This window comes from Aphis gossypii, chromosome 2 (genome assembly GCF_020184175.1).
Source record: "Aphis gossypii isolate Hap1 chromosome 2, ASM2018417v2, whole genome shotgun sequence".
Lineage (NCBI taxonomy): Eukaryota > Metazoa > Arthropoda > Insecta > Hemiptera > Aphididae > Aphis > Aphis gossypii.
Genome location: NC_065531.1, coordinates 31,438,168 through 31,460,976, shown reverse-complemented (window position 1 = coordinate 31,460,976; position 22,809 = coordinate 31,438,168). Strand labels below are relative to the sequence as shown.

General features: G+C 27.8%; 2 protein-coding genes and 1 long non-coding RNA gene across 19 annotated transcripts; 1 reads left to right on the top strand and 2 right to left on the bottom strand.

The window, feature by feature from the left end:
• Window positions 1-4,124: 4,124 nt before the first annotated feature.
• LOC114125915 (elongation factor 1-delta) lies at window positions 4,125-14,044 on the bottom strand. Of its 2 annotated transcripts, XM_027989732.2 has the most exons (11): window positions 13,884-14,044; window positions 12,768-12,865; window positions 9,092-9,178; window positions 8,451-8,514; window positions 8,313-8,386; window positions 7,395-7,428; window positions 7,164-7,327; window positions 6,408-6,477; window positions 6,132-6,257; window positions 5,005-5,120; window positions 4,125-4,230 (listed from the first exon to the last, which is right to left on the bottom strand). In XM_027989732.2, the coding sequence occupies exons 2-11, from the start codon at window positions 12,858-12,860 to the stop codon at window positions 4,192-4,194; spliced, it is 867 nt and encodes a 288-aa protein (XP_027845533.1). In that variant the 5' UTR covers window positions 12,861-12,865; window positions 13,884-14,044; the 3' UTR covers window positions 4,125-4,191. The 2 variants fall into 2 exon arrangements, with proteins under 2 accessions (XP_027845533.1, XP_027845534.1); XM_027989733.2 differs by lacking the exon at window positions 9,092-9,178.
• Window positions 14,045-14,924: 880 nt separating this feature from the next.
• Window positions 14,925-20,214, bottom strand: LOC126549525 (uncharacterized). 4 transcript variants are annotated; one of them, XM_050198912.1, is made up of 3 exons: window positions 18,259-20,214; window positions 17,559-17,698; window positions 17,240-17,418 (listed from the first exon to the last, which is right to left on the bottom strand). In XM_050198912.1, exons 1-2 carry the CDS (start codon window positions 19,658-19,660, stop codon window positions 17,580-17,582), a joined length of 1,521 nt encoding a protein of 506 aa, XP_050054869.1. In that variant the 5' UTR covers window positions 19,661-20,214; the 3' UTR covers window positions 17,240-17,418; window positions 17,559-17,579. The 4 variants fall into 4 exon arrangements, with proteins under 4 accessions (XP_050054866.1, XP_050054867.1, XP_050054869.1 ...); XM_050198909.1 differs by lacking the exons at window positions 17,240-17,418; window positions 17,559-17,698 and adding an exon at window positions 14,925-15,884 and having other exon boundaries at window positions 18,259-20,213; XM_050198910.1 differs by lacking the exons at window positions 17,240-17,418; window positions 17,559-17,698 and adding an exon at window positions 14,925-16,024 and having other exon boundaries at window positions 18,259-20,212.
• Window positions 15,737-18,785, top strand: LOC126549526 (uncharacterized). Of its 13 annotated transcripts, XR_007603638.1 has the most exons (8): window positions 15,888-16,024; window positions 16,165-16,304; window positions 16,445-16,584; window positions 16,863-17,001; window positions 17,279-17,418; window positions 17,559-17,698; window positions 17,979-18,118; window positions 18,259-18,785. It is a non-coding gene; the product is annotated as an uncharacterized LOC126549526 (long non-coding RNA). The 13 variants fall into 13 exon arrangements; XR_007603634.1 differs by lacking the exon at window positions 17,559-17,698; XR_007603642.1 differs by lacking the exons at window positions 17,559-17,698; window positions 17,979-18,118 and adding an exon at window positions 17,839-17,978.
• Window positions 20,215-22,809: the final 2,595 nt, after the last annotated feature.

Sequence of the window (22,809 nt, the reverse complement as noted above, 5' to 3'; positions counted from 1 at the left end):
TTTATTATTTATTTTATCTTTAGTACCTACATACTTTATTGAAGATTAAAACAAATATAGAATAAAAAACAATCAACGTGTTTTATAATTCACATCAAAGTTATACAACTGTGACAAAATATAATTTATTACATTTTACTTATTTTATCATGATTACTAATACAAATGTAATACTTACGGATGAAATCAAGCAGAATACAATTTTCGGGGAAAATAAAAGTTAGCATTATAAAATATAAATAACAGTTTAAACAAAATAACTCAACGGACAACGACTTTACAGCACAGAAAAAAGAACGACTATAACAGTCGACTACAAACTGCAAAGCATGACAAAATAAATTTAGTCATGCTTCAAATAAAAATATGAATATCACTTTTCCTATAGCCTAGGCCTTAGATGCCTAACTCTTATTTCTTAACCTCGATCCACGATTAAAGATATTCCTATCTATAATAGACATAAAATATTTAAGGCATGTCTTTAATCGTGCTCTTAACGTATGAATGTCCGAACCACTTAACACTTTAACCACTATTGAACCAAGCAATACCACGAATACCATAAACAAAATAGTATATTGTATTATTGTGTGGCAAGGGCGGGAAGTGACTAAGTGAGCTATTTCAGTCGCTGGCCGCGTGTGCGGCACGATCCTCAGGTGAGTGCCGCATTCGCCCAAGACTGAAATTGCCTTCCCGCGCGAGCCACACATACTGTTTGTTGCCCGCCCCTACGTTCATAGTAAAGGTAATGCAAGGATCTACGCAGATTGCAGAGAGATGCAACCAGCACTTGTGAGGATTTCCACTTTTCCACCCGTTACTATTAGTGTTTTTTAATTTCCACACGTCACTATTGGTGATTTTCACTTTTCCGCCCGCTGGACGGAAAAATGTCACTTTCCAACGCTTCAACCGCGGTCGAAAACCAATCCCTCGGTGCAGGCGTGACAAAAAAAAAAAACATTATTGAATTTAAAATATAAATTTATGTTTTATTATATTCAATTATTATACAAAACGATCAATAATCAATGACAATTATGAAACTACCGAGTAGGTACCTATATACTTCAAGTACCTACGACAGTTAACGGCGTTAACACTTAACAGTACCTTAACGGCATATTCAGTCTTCAGAAACACTCAAAAGTCAAAACGTCCGAACCGAGTAGCTGAATAAACGTATGGTGCCCAGATAAAAACTTTTAAATAAGTACATTTTTTAACTTAGCACCTTCTATCAGTTCTCTATCATGATTGCTCAATTTTGGGCTTTTTTTAGACAACTGAAATTTTAGATTTTTCTAAGTAGGTATTTTTTGTTTTTGAAATGTCGATAAAAATGTTAGGTGTCTAAAAAAAAGTGAAAATTAAATACAAGGTTTTTTTTATAAGTTGTTTTTATTGTAATTAAAAATCGTTAGTCACATTTTTTTTAAAAGCGTTTTAAGGTCCTTCAAATTTTTACGAAATATGTAAAAATCGCTAAAATTTGTAATTCATTTTATAGGCAGGTAGGTAGATAAAAATTCATACAATTTTCAGTATTTTTATTTTAGGTTAACCAATTCAACACATAGTTTTCCATAAGTTTTTCTTTAAATAACTATAAAAAAAAAAACTAGTGTCATTATAATTTAAAAGAAAAAATATTTTGAGTGTGAATTTTAAATCTTTACGAAATCGTATATAGGTAGGTTACTTAACGATAACAGTTTATCCTCAAACGATTTTAAATATTTGTTATTATTTAAAAAATATGTCATAGATACCTACTTGAAATTTTTACCAGTTATTTAGATCGGCATTTTCTTTACATAATTTAATTTTCAAAATATTTCGCTTATCTTAAAGCTATTTATAGGCATTTGAAATATTCGTTTTTGTTTAATTTTTTTTTTATAAACATCGATAAAAATGTTTGGTCAAGCCAAAATACTTGAAAATTTAATACAAAATTCCTCATGAGTTAGTATTATAGTGATTCAAAAATTTTAAGAATACATAATCACAATTTTTTTTTATTAGCGTTTGAACTTTGAAGTTTAAATGTTGACAACATTTGTCAAAATCATGAATATTTGTAGTTAAACATTTCTAAAAAGATGTTGTATAAGTAACTAAGAATTGAAAATTAAACACAAGGTTTTCCATAAGTTAGATTTACAATAATTATAAAAGAAGTTGAGCACTTGAGCATAATCCAACAAAAAAATGTTATCTTAACTCTTAAGTTAAAATTTTTACGGAGTCAAAAATGTACGCGTAAATAAACGATTTAATATCAAATAATTTTAAATTTTTGGTATAGTTAAATATTATCAGTTGTAGAAATTTGAAACATACTTTAGAAGTTTAAATTAACATTTTCTGTATCTACATAATTTAATTTTTGGGTATTCAAGTCATTAAAACATAAGCCTTTAAAATTTAAATTTCTTAAAAGCTAACAATGATCATAGATAATAATCTCACCTTAAAAGTTTGAATAGTTTAATCATAGGTCAATTCACTCAAAAATTAAAGTTTGATACAAATAATTTGTCTGTTAAACATTGCTGATATATTAATTATTGAAATAACTAATGATAACTCTGATTAGTGAAATCAGACAATAATATCAGTTGTTGTAAAATAAAATAAAAATTTTCTCGTTATTCCGACTTCTCGCACGCCTGTTGACAAATAATATTTTTCCTCAACTTAGGCAAGGGAACAGTCCAACAAAGAATTAATTATTCATGAAGTAAATAGAAGAAATATCCGAAATCACATATTATTTGTGCATATTTATCGACTCTTTTTCATAAAGGTAATACAGTAGGCGTCAGTAGCATTAAAACTCATTAAAAACATAAATGTATTTATATTGCAACTGAATATTTTAATAATTATTACAACAATGATACTTCTTGTGACTTATTCATTTCTTCAAAAAAAAAACAAAGTTCTTCCTCGCGATTTATGATTCTTCTATTGAAGAAAATTCTATAATCAACTACTAATATCTATATTAATACTAATATTCATATCAAATCTGCAAGCAAAGGCAAGTCGGTAAAATTTAATTTATTGTTTCCAACTTTTGAAGCATGTACAACAGTTATGTCTTTAGTGTCTACTATCAGAAACAAAACAGTGTTTGGGTGACTTCAAGATCTAAACGTAATTTTATTAACTAAATGTTTATTGATATGAAGCTATGAAAGCTTTTTTGTACGAGAAATATCACATATTTAATTTTTAACATAGATTATTTAATATTTCAATTATTTTTCAGATATAAAAAAAAACATGCAACTTAATATTAAAAAAAATAAATAAACTTTTATATTTCCGGATTATAAGTTTTGAATTTTGAGATTATACCTACACCATTTGCCTTAATTAACAATAATGTAAATTAAAAGTATATGACATATTACTTAAAATGTTCCGTATTAAAGACAAATCAATTTGAGATTTCTAAATTAGGAGTCACAGATCACTTAAGATATTAACTAAATTTTATAATTATAGTATTGTAACTTTTAAGTATCTGGTAATCACTCATTTAAGCTGTGTTTCTCTAATAAATTAGAGAACAAATTAATTACTTTACATGATGTATTAACATATTGAAAATTATTTTAGATTAGCACCTAGTTAATTTTAAAAATATAACACAATAAATTAGGAAAAGTTATACTTTGCAAAAATATGACCATTGGTATTTGGTAAATATTATTTTAAATGTTAACTTGCACAATTTATTTTTTTAATGTTTTGAACAGTATACTATTTAGTTGTACTTTACTTTAATACTTAATTAACCTTATTCAAAATTCATCATTTTTTTTTTTATCTGTTTAAAGTATGCTAATATACTATTTCAACATTGCTTGTAATGTTAGCAATAAATAATTGTAGATAAATATTTATACAATGTTTTTTTTTTGTCACAAAGTTGTTTCTTATTGAAAAGTAATTTCAATTACATTTCAAATATAATAATGTGGTTGAATTGTTTCATATTCATTAAAATAATGAATTACCTTAACAACATTATAATATATAAATATCAAAATCAGATTTCATATTTAAATCAATTAATTTGAAAAAAAAAATACAGTTAATGATTATTTGTTTCACAATTTTTATTAATTTATTTTTAGTGTTTTGAATAAATCAAAATAATTTTTGATCTTAAATTTTGTTGAAAGCCGCTATGTCGACACTTTGAATCTAAAAAAAAAAATATATATATATAAATAGTAGAAATAATATATGATACTGTAATACTATAACTAAACTAATGATGTTACAACCCATTATGGTTTTAAGTTAAACAAAATTTACTCCAAAAACTTTTATTTTAACTGAATCAAACTATAAATGTTTAATTTGAACCCAAAATAAACTGAAGTATTAAAATTTTATGATTAACCAAAAAAAGTTTAAAAATCAAAACTTTTTATAGTTTTAGGATTAATTTTTAAAATTCTTAAAAATAACTAATGATGATTCTAATAGATCAAGTACCTTGATTAATGGGTATTCGACAACTGTGACATTGTCCCCATAATTCACTGTTACACAAAATATTTTATAGACATCTACACAACTTTATAATTCACTCAGTTGTCAAAGCAATGCTTCCATTTTTCTACATTATAATTATTAACTAATTAAAATATTGAATGGTTTTATTAATCGAGTCTGACATCAACAATTAGTCACCATTACACATACATATGTGTCAAAAACTATGAAGTACTTAATATGTTAATTAATAATATAACAATAATAGTATAGGTAACAATTAATTAATTATCATTCTTGAATAAACTTAAGTCAAATTTTAATTTCATAAGTTAGATTTTCAAACAAAATTACCATGTATAATAATTTGTTCTGATATTTGGTTTAAGGAACAAATCAAACACCCCAAGTTAATTTCACTTTAAAATTTAACAGTTTATAACATTGCTAATAATAACTGAAAAGTATAATACATACATAATCTTCAATTTCTTGTAATGTTTCTTGTAACCAATCAATTGATACTTTTTCATCTTCAACAACACAGCTAATTTGAAGCTTATGTATTCCATAAGCTAATGGAACCAATTTAGCTGAAATAATAAATTGAATTATGTGAAACAGAATTTTGAAGTTTCCAGATTACATATACAATATTTTAATGAGCTAGTTAGTAGTTAATTATTATATGCATTTTTATCTTTTTTATAATAATTTACATAACATAATAAAGTATGTTAACAGTAATAATAAAATCACCAACTTTAATATGTGTACTTAAATACTTTCCTAACCATACAATAAATAAATAAAAGTACTTTACTTTCCTTGGGTAGAATATTTTATAAAGATTAGTTATTAATTAAAACAAACTAAAATTATTCAGTTGCTATTAATGTTTTTTTTTTTTTTTGGTATGAACAATTAAACTTATAATACTGAACATTTAAAAACCGAAAAATTATTTTCTCTATTTGAAGAAAAAATTAAGAAACATACTTAATAGTTTAAACTAAACCTAAACTAAAACAGCACATTTTATATATATATATGTGATGGCTACTTTCAAATATAATATTTCAATAATTTATTATCCTATTAGAATGTAAGCAAGTAAGACATTAGTTAATCCATAATAACTAAATTTTACTTTTTTAAATTCAATAATTTATTTGAGATTATAGGCGATTAATAAAATTAACACAATGATTAATAATAAAACTTATACATCACAAATATGACATATTATATTTTGTATTGAGAATACTCATAGAAGTGTTGAATAGTCTTATTGGTTTAAATAATAAATTATTTGATATTCTACTAATTATGGTAGTAGTACAACTCTTCAAACAAGTAGTTGAAAAATAAAATTTTGTAATTAAATAATAATATAATAATTATTGCATTTATATTAGTCACACTAGTAGTCAAAAAAATATAAATGAATATATATTTTGAAATTTAGATTAACAAAATACTATTTTTTTTTTAAATATATCATTTATAAGACTAATAAAAATAACTAATTTCTAGAAAAAAAAGAATTCTTAAAAATTGTAATTGATAAAAATGTACATTAAAAATATATATATTTAGCTTACATGCTCCCCATAATAAACCATCGGTAGCAACTTGGCGCACTGCCTTTTCTAACTCCTTCATATCAGTTTCATCGTCCCATGGCTTAACATCCAATATGATGTTTGACTTTGCAATAAGAGTTGGTTCTAAACATTTTAAAATATATTAGAAATGTTAATTAATAATATACTAAGTAATTCTTTAATTGAATACTCATTATTTCATAATCTATTAATGTTTTTAAAATTTTTTAAATATAATTTCTGACTAAAATAAAAACCTTAATACATGCTTACTCTTAGACTTCCGAGCCGAATACTCCGCTACCCTCTGGGCTTTAAGTTTGGCTGCCTCTTCAGATTCTTCCTAAAAATTATATTTATAAGATAATTATAATATATTTTTATCATACAAAGAAGGAATACAGTAAAATCTAAAGTTTAGATTTTAAAAAACAATTTTGTAAATAGTAGGCCTAATTCAGAATATAAATAATTTATAACTCCATATTCTCATCTTTAGAATGCACATAAATGACAGTGAACTTATATCTAAATATTAAATTAACTATACTCTATTGAATTGCAATTGGGAACTTTTCAGGAATAATTTTTTCCCAAAATATAGATTTTTAGAAGACTCAGATACTGATTTTAACTTTCAAAATTGGAATGTTATAATTAAAGTGGCCAATTTTGTTTTAACAAGTACTATATAATTGCTAATGAATTTCAAATAGTTATACTATTGAATTTGAAAGGATTTTTGAAATACACTATTAGGTATAAAACTTTTTATTAAACACAAAGAAAATTTAAAGATTTAGTTATTAATTTACTATGATAATAAAACTATACTATTGAAATTAATTTAAGGTTTTAACCTGATTAAACAAAACATTATAGATACATTCTAATATTATTCTATACCATACAATAAAAACCACAAGTCTTATATTTGTTTAAATAAGAATCTATCTAAATTCTAATTATGATAAGCTAAATAACAACAATACTTAAAATAATTGTAAATAATTAATGTTAAATATTTACTTCAGAATCTGATCCAAACAAATCAACATCATCATCTTCCTCATCATTTACTTTTGGTGTTTCCTTTTCTTCCGGTTTAGAAGAAGATTGTGTTGTCTTTTTAGTTTCTAATGAGGTAACACGAGCTTCTAACTTTTCCATCAGACTTTTCAATTGTTCAATATCTTAGTATAAAAACAAATTTATATCAATAAAATACGACTCACAAACTTAATAATATTATTTAAATACCTTGATTCAATGAACTTGAATTACTTGAAGAACTCTAAAACATAAATTGTGCATGATAATATATCAGTGTGAATAGAAAATAATAATATTGGCATATTCATGGCCATCAACTATATAATATAACATGGGGTTTTCTTTATTTAAACCTCTATCAAGTATAATTGATGTGGAGTTCTTTCATTTATACACTATAACTATTTAACTACATTTTATTCTAATATTATGATAACAAGGTTATTTTAAATACTTTTACACATAGAATTGTATACTTAGTTCTAAAATTTGACAATTAGATAGTCGTATTAGTATTTTGTTTATTGTAAGTATATATGTTTTTTAATGTAGTGAATTTTTTAAAAGAATTTCTAAATTATGCCATGTTTGTAAACATGTTAAATTATATAAGACAATATTTATCATGGTTAAAATCCTAGAGAATTTAAAAAACGTATAATTTACTAAGTATTTTGTATATACTTTTTGAGTTGTATCATAATACATTTATTATTTCTCATAAACTGTTTTAATACATGTGACTACATTTTTAATTCTGGTTAGGTAAAAATAATTATTTCTAGTTTAAAAATAAAAATTTTAATTTTGGTAATAGGTCAATTTACTTTAATATTTAAGCTAACAATACACAATTGATTCTACTGAACACAAATTTGCTATGACATATATTTGTAAGACAGGAATATTACTGGTGAAAGTAGCATCCAATTAAATCAAATTTAAAACAATATTACTATGCAGCACATTAATTGTATTATTTGATCTTATCATAAGCTTATTTTATGGCTTTGGGAAATTATAATTTACTAAATTGATTTAACAAACTCATTTGAAATTCTTTCATAAATTAATTGAAAAAAAATTTAGTTAGATTTAATTATATTTAATTTGGGAAATACTTACACTAGGAGATTTTCCTTCCAATACACTAACACGAACTTCCAACTTTTGAAAAGCATTTTTCAAATCAGCAATTGCTGTAATATAGTTAAAAATTAATAATTTTTATTAAAAACTTTTTAATTAATTTTGATTAATTACCATTGATTGTATTGGAACTTTCTGTATCCCTTGAACAAATGACAGATGATTCATATTCACCAATCTAAAAAAATAAAAAGTAATTAATAAATAAATAAATAATCTTTTTAACAATTTAATTAAAGCCATAAAAAAATGTGAGAGATTTTATTCAATGGTATTTGTCTGAATATACTTTTGATAAAAATATTTTCAATATTTTTAACAATTAAATCTGTAACAATATGCCAAATATTATTTTCATTCAGTAAAAAAATATTATATAGTAACTACAACCATTTTTATAAGAATATAATTAAATGTATACATATTTGAAATTACTTTACTAAAAGTCAAGTAAATTTTACATCTCACTTTATAGATATTATATATTATATTTTATAATCATATGTGATTAAGTACTTCATATAAATACATATGAAATTTAAACCTTAAATAGAACTAATATTTGTACAAGGTATATTTTTATGGAACAATTATTATGTTATTAAACATTTTTATGATACACAAAAATATTTAGAAACAAAATCTCTCTCAAATGCTAAAATAAAATCTTATATACAAAGACATAATATTATTTTGAAATGTTAGTTAAGCCATATTTATGAATAAATTATATATTTTTAACGAGTTTGTCTTACATTTAGAACTTTCTCATGTAAAATTTGACGAGCCTTTTCAATCTCAGCTAACAGCACTTTCTTGCCAGGGACCTCACAACCGGTATTCTATTAAAATAAAACCAATATTCTACTATATATAAAATAATTAAATTAGCATTAAGTATTATAAAGTAGTAGGTGCTTTATCTTTCTACATATATTTATGTTCTAACTATAAATATGATCTACTATTCTTAGTTTCTAACTGAAAATGTAAATATAAATACAAATTTCAAATAACAAAATTATTAAGTTGATATACCTACTTTAATTTAAGCGTTTAATAATTACTTTAAATTTTGCATGTATTAGAGTTAATCTACAAATATTTACAATTTTAAAAAAAAATAGTAACTGAAAAACTTTAATTTTTATAATTCTAATAGAAACTTTATTTATTTTAACTATTTCAACTAGACAAACTCGATACAACTTAACATAATATTATTATAATGTTAGTGATTAGTTCTTAATAAATAATAAAAGTGGTAGAAGTAATTATTAATGATACTTGTTTATTATTGCTTTACCATTAGCCTAACAATATATATATATTAATACAATCATTAGCGTATCCAGTATTTTAAGGAGAGGAGAAGGGTTATAACTCCCAACCCCCCAGGATATGCCACTAAATACAATAATAGTAAAATCATATAACTTTGTTAAATAAAAATTAATAAAGGTAGGCAAAGAGTAGTGTTTCACAGGACATTACTGTTATGCATACTGTTATGAGAATGTAAAATTTAAATTCAATAATATATTAGTAAACATAAAAATAGGTTTAACACGTTTACTGCCATATGACTGCCGGTGGTCATCTGTGATTCTCAAATTTTATACAAATGTGACCGCCTCGTCCATAGTTCATCATTACTACCATGCCATATGACTGCCGGCATCCATAAATGAATTTGGTTTTATATTATTAACTTTTCTATGGCGCTACAATAATGCACTACAATAAAGATCATGGCATAGCGGGAATCATTACAATTTTTTTTTTCAATTATTTGATATATACCAATTTGGAAGACATTAAAAAATATGCTTGATGTATAACAAATACCTACTGAATGACCACCAGAGGCATGTAATGGTCAACGTGTTAATACATTAAAATAAATTAAAATTTCATTGCTTATCATAATAATTAACATTCATTAAATCATTAAAATATATGTATTTTTGTTAAAATTTGAACTTCTTAACATTTTTATAAAAGATAATTGTGTTTGTATAATTTTTTAGTTTTTTTTAGTTTTATATTAAGAGATACTTATGAAGAATATTAAATTACATACTCAACACTTAGCTTAAGTTATAAAAATCAAAGATTTTATAAAATTTTGAACTTTAAGAGCACATAAAAAAATATTGTGTACATTTTTAATACCTAATTTTTTACCAGATATAAAAACTTATGGTGGACCTTGTATTAAATTTTCAAAAATTTTAACTTATCAATAGTTTTTTTATTGACAAAAATGTTGTTTTTCGATAATACTTTGTTTGTTTTCCCAAATTGTTTTGAAAAACACTGGTATTTTTTAATTTTGACCTCCTAAGTACGTAATAAATTCATTGTACTTTCCAAACCATCCTCTAGGTTTTAAAATCGAGATATTTATTCAATTATTTAATGTTACAGTAGTATTTTTCATTAATATATGAAATGAATTAATATTAGTGTATAGCAGTCTAGAACCAGTAAACTAATTATTTACTTATGAATCCTTTTCTTTTTCACTAATTCCTTTTCTGACATCTATCTTGATTCCGTAGTGATAATTTTTATAATGTTTTATTACCCACTTTGTTTACATTTAGATATTTTCAAAATAAAATATCACTATCATTAAATAAAACCTTTAATAAATCACTAAAATTAATTTTAAACACAATTTTTTGTTCAAGTTACACAAAAAGTTGGCAACATACTAACAATATATAAATTTTCTATTTTTAAAATAGATACTTTACTACAAATTGGTACACTGCTAATGAAATAATAGTAAGTGAACCTTGCTGGGCTAGTGATGGGGCAATAACAAACAAGTACCATATTGATAAAAGAACATCTTTTAAATTTTAAATATTCTTATATTTAAACATTAAGTTAACCCAAAGAATTATAATGATCTTTTAAAACATGTTTATTCTTTTGAACAAATATCAAAAAGATCACTTAAGTTTATTATTTCACTAAATAATCAATGGTTTTACATCCTCTTTTTATCTTCTAAGCGACATGCTACTTTTTGAGGACTAGCCCTATTTCTCATGTCAAGGTGTCAAAGATGATTCTTAGTTAACTAGACAAGTCTAGTTATCTAAGGAGTCAGGTGGGAGCATTGGTAATTACTGGTCGGCTTGCTCCAGAGTCCTGACGCCACCACGTGCAAGAATGCTCATGGCTACCTTGGAATCAAATCCAGGACTAAGCGCATCAGAACATTAGTTCAAACCCAATCAACTACGAGTGACCCTTTTAGTTTATTTCATTATTTAGTAAATAATAAAATAATAATAGTATACAAATATTCAATTTTGTACATTTAAGTATCCATTCAATTTATATGTTTATTACTTAATGGATTCAAAACTGAACAAGGAATTTATAAACTTTAAAAAGATAATACAAAATATGATACTCAGCATGAATAGGTAAATGCTTAATATTTATATATAAGTTAAGGGTGGAATCAACTTTCAGCCAAAACTAGAGTACCGATTTATTTGAAATTTTTAGTGAATATACTTACTAGTTATTATTACATAGGAATAGGCATACTATGAAAGGATTTTTCGAAATTTTCATTTTAAAGGGTAAAAAGAGTATAAAATAGTTGATTTTTAATGGTGGGCGAGGTTTGTGGTATGGCAGCGGGCGACGTGCAGTGGCTAGACATTACCAACCAAATTTTCCCTTCTACGTCGCCTCCACCGTAGCACAACCGAACTACTAATACCAAACCAATCAAATTTAACCCGGAAAAGACGGGAAATTCAGCTAGTAATATAATATATGATTCAAGTCTGTAATTATAGTTTAGAAGTATGTAATTCTAGAGATTAATAAAAGCTAAATACATATACTTTAATTTATATATGAAAACAAAAAAGAATTAAAAAAAAATGTGTAATAGGCCTTGCAGTTTGGCCAAGCAATAAGTGCCCAGTGCATTAATATGAATTTATGCTCTCGTTGATATAAAATAGACAATTTTAAAACATGCACTTACTAATATTGTTGCACTATATGAATTAGCACCACTACTAATTTTTTCCACCTTATTCCAAAAATTAATTGTAATAATAAAATTAATTACAAGTCATAACACATATTATTTGAAAGCAAACAACTTAACATTGGTTAGATTAGGTTAATAGTTTGACTTTAAAATATATAATTAAGCTTTTTTTATATAGCCTCCTCCTCCAGTATAGACAATTGTAATAACTGTAACCAAATATATTCACCAGTAAAATACTAATTAAAAAAAATAGTATACAAAAGCAATATAATAACCCAAAATCATTAAAATAGAACAAAAAATAAACTAACTTTAGGCAATTAAATATTATAGACAATTATAATATATCAATAAACATATTAAATTGATTAGAATATTAAAAAAATATCAATTACCTTTGATTGTTTTTCATAAAACATACGTTCTGCATCAGCATATTTTGATTTATCGAGCCACACTTTTTCTTGAGCTAAAATTTCCAACGCCATTTTATCTAAAAAAAAAAAATAGGTTTTTAAAAAATATAATCTATGTAATAAAAGTAAATATTTTAAAAAGTTTATTTCTACATAAAATTATCTTTTTCTATTAAAGGAATGCGCAGTCCAGAATTTTAGGCGGTGCCTACAATATTTAAAGAACTCTTCTTTATTCAGGTCCCCTCCTAACAAGGCAAGTAACTTTAACAAATTATTGTAAATGTAAAGATATTAGTTTAATTTATTTTTATACAATTAAGATAGGTACAATAATCATAATATGATATGAAAATGTATAATGTAGATAGCTCTTACCTAAATTATTCAATTATTGTTTATTAAAAAATCTAAACCAACATTTAAAGAAATTTATTTATGTGTAAATTGTAAAAATATTAACTCTTAATTGGTTTTGGCCATTTTGGTCATACTACTATCCCTATTATTAATGATCTGTACACACAAATGCAATGTTGTAAGTCACATTAAAAGTATTAACACAAACAATTTTATTATTAACTAGATGTTATCCCCATATTTATTCTCATTCTTAGTGTCATACAATTACATAATAAAGCAAATTGTATTTTCAGAAGACTTCATTTTACTCTGTATTTTCTTGTTAGAATGAAAAAAACAATTTGACATATTAACGAATTTAAAATATATATGCATAAATATTATTCAGTAATGAATAGATTCTCTCACATATTTTCATGACATAATTTTGAAATACATAAATACCAGCTAAATAGTTATTATATTATGCGTTAGGAAGATGGGGTTAACACACAATAGACAGGGGTATTGTGTACTATGATGTACTTGTAATCACATAATTCAGAAAAATTTTCGTTTTTTTTTTTCTGTTTGGTAATAATAAACAAAATACAAAACCCTGACACAGAACCTTACGACTCTTAAGACCTCAATTATAGTAATTATACTATCGGTAGATGACACTAGGGACCCCATACTCAAAATGCACACGCCACTGTTTTATTTCATCTATTCATTAAATGTTGTACTTACTTAGAATGATTGACTTGAAAATCGAGATGAAGAAACTACAAAAACCCTTTTTTAAGTCTAAAATGAGTAAGACGACACGTTTTTGAAACCTGTAAAATTTTAAAAGAATGAATCTAGAAACGTCAATAGTTAAAATGATTTTCTTATCAAAAATTATAACAGAAACTGTTTCTAGGTTCAATATAGCGATCTAGTATTATCATGAACATGAACCAAAGAGTGAGTTTCAAACACTGAGATAGATAAGAATATACTAGTACTAGTAGAGTATATTCTTATCTATCTCAGTGGTTTCAAACTCAAAATCATGATAAAGAATCTTATACACTTTACAGCTCAGTAGATTATAATAAATAATAATATATATTTTACACCACGAACTACTAGTAGTAGTTCGCTACTAGTAGTAGTTCGTGTTTTACACCATAAACTTATAAATTATAATATTATTAGTCTATGCTTTACACTAATCAGCAAGATATTACCGCATAATAAAATATCAAATTTAATCTTTTCTGCGACGTTACTGAAGAATATTGAATAATCCACATTATATTTTTTAAAACCTCACCACCTCGATGAGATTGGTGAATAAATTGTGCAAGGTATACCCGTGAGTCCATAACCCGTCTGGCCGTCTGCTAAATATTTTGTTAACCACGGTTTTATTCAGATAGTTTATTCAGTAATCAATTAACGTCTAAGCCACGGTTAAGATATTTTAGACAGTATATCTGTACTCTGACGTATGATCTGATGATTATTGGAATTTGTATTTATAAGATTATATATTACATATTTACATTATACGAACGTTTTAAGAATTCTTTTTATTGGATTAAGAAAAAAATAACCCAATTCATTTCTCATCGAATCAATACGTCCGATAGATGGCGCTTTTATAAAATGTTATTGTATCTAATTATAATTCGTTATAAATCCGTAATTTTACCTCAATAATAATCGAGAACCAGAGGATATTTTATACTATTCAACTGTTATAATCATAGCATAATTACTATAAGAAACTTTTTAAGGCACTTTTAAGTATAATTGACTTTATTAAAATAAACAAACACGCTCGCGGTGGTGTCCGAGGCGTCGGTCGCAAGACTACTAATAATATATTAGTTATCCCGTTACCACCCAAAATAATAAAATGATAATAATAATAATAATAATAATAAATGATAACATTCGGTCATCCTGGCATTTAAATGACCTCATTTATAACAGGTGAAACTAGATTAACTTCCTACAAATAATTGACATTTAACACATATATATATATATAAAAAAAATAAATAATAATTGAGACAAATTGACAAAATGTAATAAATTCATTTAAGATCATAATCTACTAAATATGTCGGCTTCCTAGCCAATCTTTGTGGTCTTAATGCTTTGACCGCCTGTACTTGTTCAGTAGGTGTATTGCCCACAATTACATCCTCTGGTTGTTCTGTTTGGTGTTCTCCCTCTTCATCCTGTTCATTCTCTTGTTCCTGGTCTTCGAGTGCTTCATCTTGATCGTCGTCCTTATCGATAGGTAGATGATATGATTTCAGATCAGACACATGTGCGGTTGTACGATACTGATGGCCACTATGTTGCAATAGTTCCTGTAGTCTATATGTATCACCCGGTAATGTTTGGGTAATAATTAAGGGTCCCCTGTACTTTGGCTGTAACTTAGTCGGTTGGCCAGTGTATTCGGGTGGTCTCTTCAGGTAAACTATTTCACCAATAGAGTAAGTAACGTTGGTATGTTTCGCATTATATTTAATTTTCCACAACTCATGCTCCTTGATTATGCTATCCCTGATTCTGGATTGTAACGATACACTATTGGTCCATGTTTGATCATTATCAACTAGTCTTGCCAACGCTCCATCATTGGAATTGGCATAATATCCAAACAATGCATGAAAAGGGGTGTCACACTGTTGAAAAAATCCTGGATAAGCGTGTGAGATACGGAAAAGTTGAGTACCTCCACAGGTTCTTCGTTTACTGATGCTGTTACAATTCCATCATTGGAATTGGCATAATATCCAAACAATGCATGAAAAGGGGTGTCACACTGTTGAAAAAATCCTGGATAAGCGTGTGAGATACGGAAAAGTTGAGTACCTCCACAGGTTCTTCGTTTACTGATGCTGTTACAATTCCATCATTGGAATTGGCATAATATCCAAACAATGCATGAAAAGGGGTGTCACACTGTTGAAAAAATAATCGATAAGCGTGTGAGATACGGAAAAGTTGAGTACCTCCACAGGTTCTTCGTTTACTGATGCTGTTACAATTCCATCATTGGAATTGGCATAATATCCAAACAATGCATGAAAAGGGGTGTCACACTGTTGAAAAAATCCTCGACAAGCGTGTGAGATACGGAAAAGTTGAGTACCTCCACAGGTTCTTCGTTTAGTGATGCTGTTACAATTCCATCATTGGAATTGGCATAATATCCAAACAATGCATGAAAAGGGGTGTCACACTGTTGAAAAAATAATGGACAAGCGTGTGAGATACGGAAAAGTTGAGTACCTCCACAGGTTCTTCGTTTACTGATGCTGTTACAATTCCATCATTGGAATTGGCATAATATCCAAACAATGCATGAAAAGGGGTGTCACACTGTTGAAAAAATCCTCGACAAGCGTGTGAGATACGGAAAAGTTGAGTACCTCCACAGGTTCTTCGTTTAGTGATGCTGTTACAATTCCATCATTGGAATTGGCATAATATCCAAACAATGCATGAAAAGGGGTGTCACACTGTTGAAAAAATAATGGACAAGCGTGTGAGATACGGAAAAGTTGAGTACCTCCACAGGTTCTTCGTTTACTGATGCTGTTACAATTCCATCATTGGAATTGGCATAATATCCAACAATGCATGAAAAGGGGTGTCACACTGTTGAAAAAATCCTGGATAAGCGTGTGAGATACGAAAAGTTGAGTACCTCCACAGGTTCTTCGTTTACTGATGCTGTTACAATTCCATCATTGGAATTGGCATAATATCCAACAATGCATGAAAAGGGGTGTCACACTGTTGAAAAAATAATCGACAAGCGTGTGAGATACGGAAAAGTTGAGTACCTCCACAGGTTCTTCGTTTACTGATGCTGTTACAATTCCATCATTGGAATTGCATAATATCCAAACAATGCATGAAAAGGGGTGTCACACTGTTGAAAAAATAATCGACAAGCGTGTGAGATACGAAAAGTTGAGTACCTCCACAGGTTCTTCGTTTACTGATGCTGTTACAATTCCATCATTGGAATTGGCATAATATCCAAACAATGCATGAAAAGGGGTTCACACTGTTGAAAAAATCCTCGACAAGCGTGTGAGATACGGAAAAGTTGAGTACCTCCACAGGTTCTTCGTTTACTGATGCTGTTACAATTCCATCATTGGAATTGGCATAATATCCAAACAATGCATGAAAAGGGGTGTCACACTGTTGAAAAAATTCTGGATAAGCGTGTGAGATACGGAAAAGTTGAGTACCTCCACAGGTTCTTCGTTTAGTGATGCTGTTACAATTCCATCATTGGAATTGGCATAATATCCAAACAATGCATGAAAAGGGGTGTCACACTGTTGAAAAAATAATGGACAAGCGTGTGAGATACGGAAAAGTTGAGTACCTCCACAGGTTCTTCGTTTACTGATGCTGTTACAATTCCATCATTGGAATTGGCATAATATCCAAACAATGCATGAAAAGGGGTGTCACACTGTTGAAAAAATCCTGGATAAGCGTGTGAGATACGGAAAAGTTGAGTACCTCCACAGGTTCTTCGTTTACTGATGCTGTTACAATTCCATCATTGGAATTGGCATAATATCCAAACAATGCATGAAAAGGGGTGTCACACTGTTGAAAAAATAATCGACAAGCGTGTGAGATACGGAAAAGTTGAGTACCTCCACAGGTTCTTCGTTTACTGATGCTGTTACAATTCCATCATTGGAATTGGCATAATATCCAAACAATGCATGAAAAGGGGTGTCACACTGTTGAAAAAATAATCGACAAGCGTGTGAGATACGGAAAAGTTGAGTACCTCCACAGGTTCTTCGTTTACTGATGCTGTTACAATTCCATCATTGGAATTGGCATAATATCCAAACAATGCATGAAAAGGGGTGTCACACTGTTGAAAAAATCCTCGACAAGCGTGTGAGATACGGAAAAGTTGAGTACCTCCACAGGTTCTTCGTTTACTGATGCTGTTACAATTCCATCATTGGAATTGGCATAATATCCAAACAATGCATGAAAAGGGGTGTCACACTGTTGAAAAAATTCTGGATAAGCGTGTGAGATACGGAAAAGTTGAGTACCTCCACAGGTTCTTCGTTTACTGATGCTGTTACAATGGTTACTTCGTTTGCCTTCAACAATTGATCACTATTCACTTTTACTCGTGCTGACTTCATTTTACAGAAAACTTCATCATCAAATTTAAAAATATAATCGTATCCAAATATTACCTCATTTTTGGTTTTAATAAAAGTAACATTTTCACGATCCGTAAAGGTACGTCCGATTAATAAATCATAACTTTGTGCCAAATCTTCGACTACCCATAGTTCGACCATCTCTGCTACGTCATCAACTTCCACAGTTACCGACGTAACATCATTCACTACATTTATCGGGTTATTGCCGTACACAGTAAGTTGTTTAGTCGTAGGTAACACACACAAATTTAACTGTTTAGCTGCACTGGCTTTTATTAAACACACATCGCATCCAGTGTCCACCAATCCCTGAATCAATACTGGGTTGTTGTTGATCTTAACCATTTTAATGTAGCCAGATTTGTTGAGGTTCGTATTTACTAAACTAACCACCGTTTGGGTCACTGTCTTACAATTTTTTTTTGTATGCCCCTCCTGATGACATATGACACACTTGAGAGGTTTTCGTGGAGCATCACAATCCCTACTTATGTGACCGGTTTGTTGGCAGTTATAGCACCGTACTTCGCGTGTCCAATCATTTGTAATTTTCTGGGTACCTTCTTTTATTGCAGCCACTTGTGTAACATTCGACGTAGTAGGTGCAGTTTTCTTAGTGATAGTACTATTATTTTTAAAATGTAGCTGGCAATCCAGTTGTACCTCTTCCATGCGTCGAATTTCTGCTAACAGCTCTTCTTCTCTAATGTGCGCACTACTCATCAGCACCATACATAAAGTTTGTGATCGTAATCCAACACATATTTGTTGTTTGGTTTCAGTCTCGTCCAATTTCAACTCTCGGCAAAGTCTAATCTTTTCGTGGAAATACGAATATGTTGTTTCATTTACTCCTTGTATCCGTCCTTGTAATTTCTTCCAGGTCTCCGCCGTTGTTGCTGATCTCATAAATGTTTTTTTAAATATCACTATAAATTCGCTCCAGTTGGTCAACTCATCCAAGTGACCTAAATACCACTGTTTCGCCGGTCCCGCTAAATGTGAACGAGCTGCTTCCAAAGTGTATTGACCTGGCCATTTGTTCAGACACATCGAGGTTTCTAATGACTTCAACCATTCCGCTGCAATGGCCGTGTCCCCCGTTGATCCGTCGAACGTCGAAATAGTTTGGTTTGAACTAGGTATAAAACATGTCGATGATATATTCGAATCATTCGATCGCTCAGATAGTTTAGTGACTAATTTTTCCACTTGTTGTTCCCGAATACGGTTTTGTTCAATCATTAATCGTAACAATTCATTGACGTCTACGGTTTTATCGTGAGCCATGATAACGATACCAAACAATAATAAATAAACAGTATAATAAACACTGATTAGGTTCAAATGTTATCGCCGTCGTTGATTAGTGATAACCAGGTCGTTGGTATACGTTTTCAACCGTTCGTTAAACACAATTTGAGGTTATGAAAAGTTATACAATTTTCGCGCAATTCGAAATATATATACATAAACACACAAAACCTCGTGACACGATAGACCGTAATTATGTTAAATACTTATTCACGCATACGCATCGCTTCGTCTTTGTTCGAAGTTAACCAACAGCAACGCAACACCGTGTTAATTTCCGCACACGCACAAGCATAGACAAAATTAAATAAATAGCGCTTAACATTCACGACGTGCAAAACAAGTTCATCCCACTTCTGATGTTATAATCATAGCATAATTACTATAAGAAACTTTTTAAGGCACTTTTAAGTATAATTGACTTTATTAAAATAAACAAACACGCTCGCGGTCATGACAAAATATATTTTGTTATGCTCGCGGTGGTGTCCGAGGCGTCGGTCGCAAGACTACTAAATACTAATAAGTAATAAATAATAATATATTAGTTATCCCGTTACCAGTGTTACCACCCAAAATAATAAAATGATAATAATAATAATAATAATAATAATAAATGATAACACAACCATAATTGTATGGTAACCGGATAAAAAAGCCACCGACAAAAAAGCCACGGACTAAAAAGCCACGGATAAAAAAGCCATTGATAAAAAAGCTATGGGATAAAAAATCCACGGGATAAAAAAGCCACCGATAAAAAAGACACGGATAAAAAAGACGAATTTTAAATCAAGTACCTATCATATGAATTTTCAACTACAAAATTACTTGTACATTTTATAATAAATAATAATATAATAATATAATAAAAAAAATTGTACACAAAAAACATCATTGTAAATTCATTACTTCATTCAGAATCTAAAAGTTAAAATTTATAATTTAAAAATATAATATAAATAAATAATTAAAATGTGTAAGCAATAACTGTCAAATATTCATCCGTTGTCCGTTATGTTAAAATTGAATACAATTAATATAATTTATAAAAGTTAAAATTTACAATTTAAAAATATAATATAAATAAATAAATAATTAAAATAATTGTAATGTGTAAGCAATAGCTGTCAAATGTTTGTCCTTTATGTTAAAATAGAATACAATAATTAATATAATTTATAAAAGTTAAAATTTACAATTTAAAAATATAATATAAATAAATAAATAATTAAAATAATCGTATTGTGTAAGCAATAGCCGTTAAATATTCGTCTATTGTTCGTTGTGTTAAGCCATCACTACATATTTTATGCAATTTTTCTTGCATTTTTTCATAAGTTTTTTTCAGGATTTATCATACTAGAAGAAGTTACTTGATCCTTCATTTTTTGTATACATTTAGTAACTTTAATTTCTTCTTTATCGGGTAGATGATTATGTGGGTTTTTTTCTACAGGATTATTATGTTGCAATTCAGTGTACATTGTCCCTGTACACTTGAGAGAACTCGCTTTCATACAACGCCATGTTATTTTATTTTTCCCCAAATGCTTAATGACGTACATATGACCATTAAAACAAATTTTGCTACCTCCTTTGTTTGTTTTGACAATTTCAATCATAAAAATTCAAAAAAATTTCTTACAAATGTTAACACCTTACACATTTATTTCACGACGATTATACTGCACACAGACTGAGCATAACGGAAACTAAATAGTGTATAAAAGATAAAATTTTACCAATTTCCCAACCATATATATTTCGGTCAACCTATAATAATATTGGATTATAAAGACAATCACATAGTAAATTATATTGTTCACATAATACAATACTTTAGATACTAAGATACCAACACCAGTTTTAAGATAAAGTCAAATGGCAATGACTTTTATTGCTATATATACCTTAAACAGTTTAATCTCTTATATTTCAAATGTATATATTTTATAGTATTTATACCTATAGTTTAAAATATTTGACTTATTTTTTATGGTTATAATTCATAGATACCTACATCAAAAAAGGGTTACATAATTCTTTACATAGGTAGTTAAATTTTCAAAATATTTCGTTTATTTTTAGCTAACATAACCATTCAGTTTTAGCTCAAAAATAAATTCATGTCTTTTTTATCCGTGGCTTTTTTATCGACGGCTTTTTTATCCCATGGATTTTTTATCCCATAGCTTTTTTATCAATGGCTTTTTTATCCGTGGCTTTTTAGTCCGCGGCTTTTTTGTCGGTGGCTTTTTTATCCTAGATCCGTCTGAGTGGTTCACTGTTAAATAAAATTATTATATATTGTTGCTATGCGATTAAAAAAATGAACTTAAAACTTACTTTAATAGCAGATTTTTTTACTTGATGGGTTTTTAGTGGCTCATCTACACAGTACACACTAAGTACTTGCGTTAGAAATTAGAATCGCCTCACGTTAAAATTATATAATAAATAAAGATTGTTTAGTTATTAATATTTGATTCTGAGTGAAGCGAAGAATGTAATGGTTTTACAATGATGTTTATTTCTTTTTTTTTTTTCACGTTATTTATTTAATCAAACGAACAATATTCTCAGGACTCAGACCATTATTATCTCCACTTAAAAAAAAAACTGTTTATGAAAGAGTTATTCAAATGCCTGTTTTAATCTATATACTAAGAATTACAACAAATACTCCACTTTACAAATTGTATGGAGAAAAAACTTGTAAAACAAATGCTTTGTATTTACTACACCTATTATGGGTACATAATTATTCACCTAGCGACAAGCATTCTCACCCCTATTTTTTCCTTTGATATGAACTTTTTCAAATTAAAATGTTTGGAATTTTTTAGGTACATAGCCACATAGGCTTAAAAATTATGTTATTTTAAATTGTTTAAATTAATTAATCACATATCCCATTAAAGGAGTATACTGTAGTGATACCAATTTTTCATTTTCAAATGCTTGTTCATAATTTCTGCAAACTTTAACTACTTTTTAAAAAAAGTATTGATGTATCTAAATCAAAATTTGAGTATTGAGTAAGTAGTTTTTAAATTAGATAACTTGAGATGAGATATTTTACAAGTAAGAATAGTGGATCCATGATAATGAGTCTGTTATAT

What these genes read in the sequence shown, in the direction of transcription:
- LOC114125915 (XM_027989732.2), bottom strand. Translation starts at nt 12,860, where the DNA reads ATGGCGTTGGAAATTTTAGCTCAAGAAAAAGTGTGGCTCGATAAATCA. An exon ending in TGGAAGGAAAATCTCCTAGT is followed by an intron (nt 7,429 to 8,312) that starts GTAAGTATTTCC and finishes TTTATGTTTTAG; the next exon opens with AGTTCTTCAAGTAATTCAAG. An exon ending in TGTTTGGATCAGATTCTGAA is followed by an intron (nt 6,478 to 7,163) that starts GTAAATATTTAA and finishes TATAATTTTTAG; the next exon opens with GAAGAATCTGAAGAGGCAGC.
- LOC126549525 (XM_050198909.1), bottom strand. Translation starts at nt 19,660, where the DNA reads ATGGCTCACGATAAAACCGTAGACGTCAATGAATTGTTACGATTAATG. An exon ending in AGCATCAGTAAACGAAGAAC is followed by an intron (nt 15,885 to 18,258) that starts CTGTGGAGGTAC and finishes TAAACGAAGAAC; the next exon opens with CTGTGGAGGTACTCAACTTT.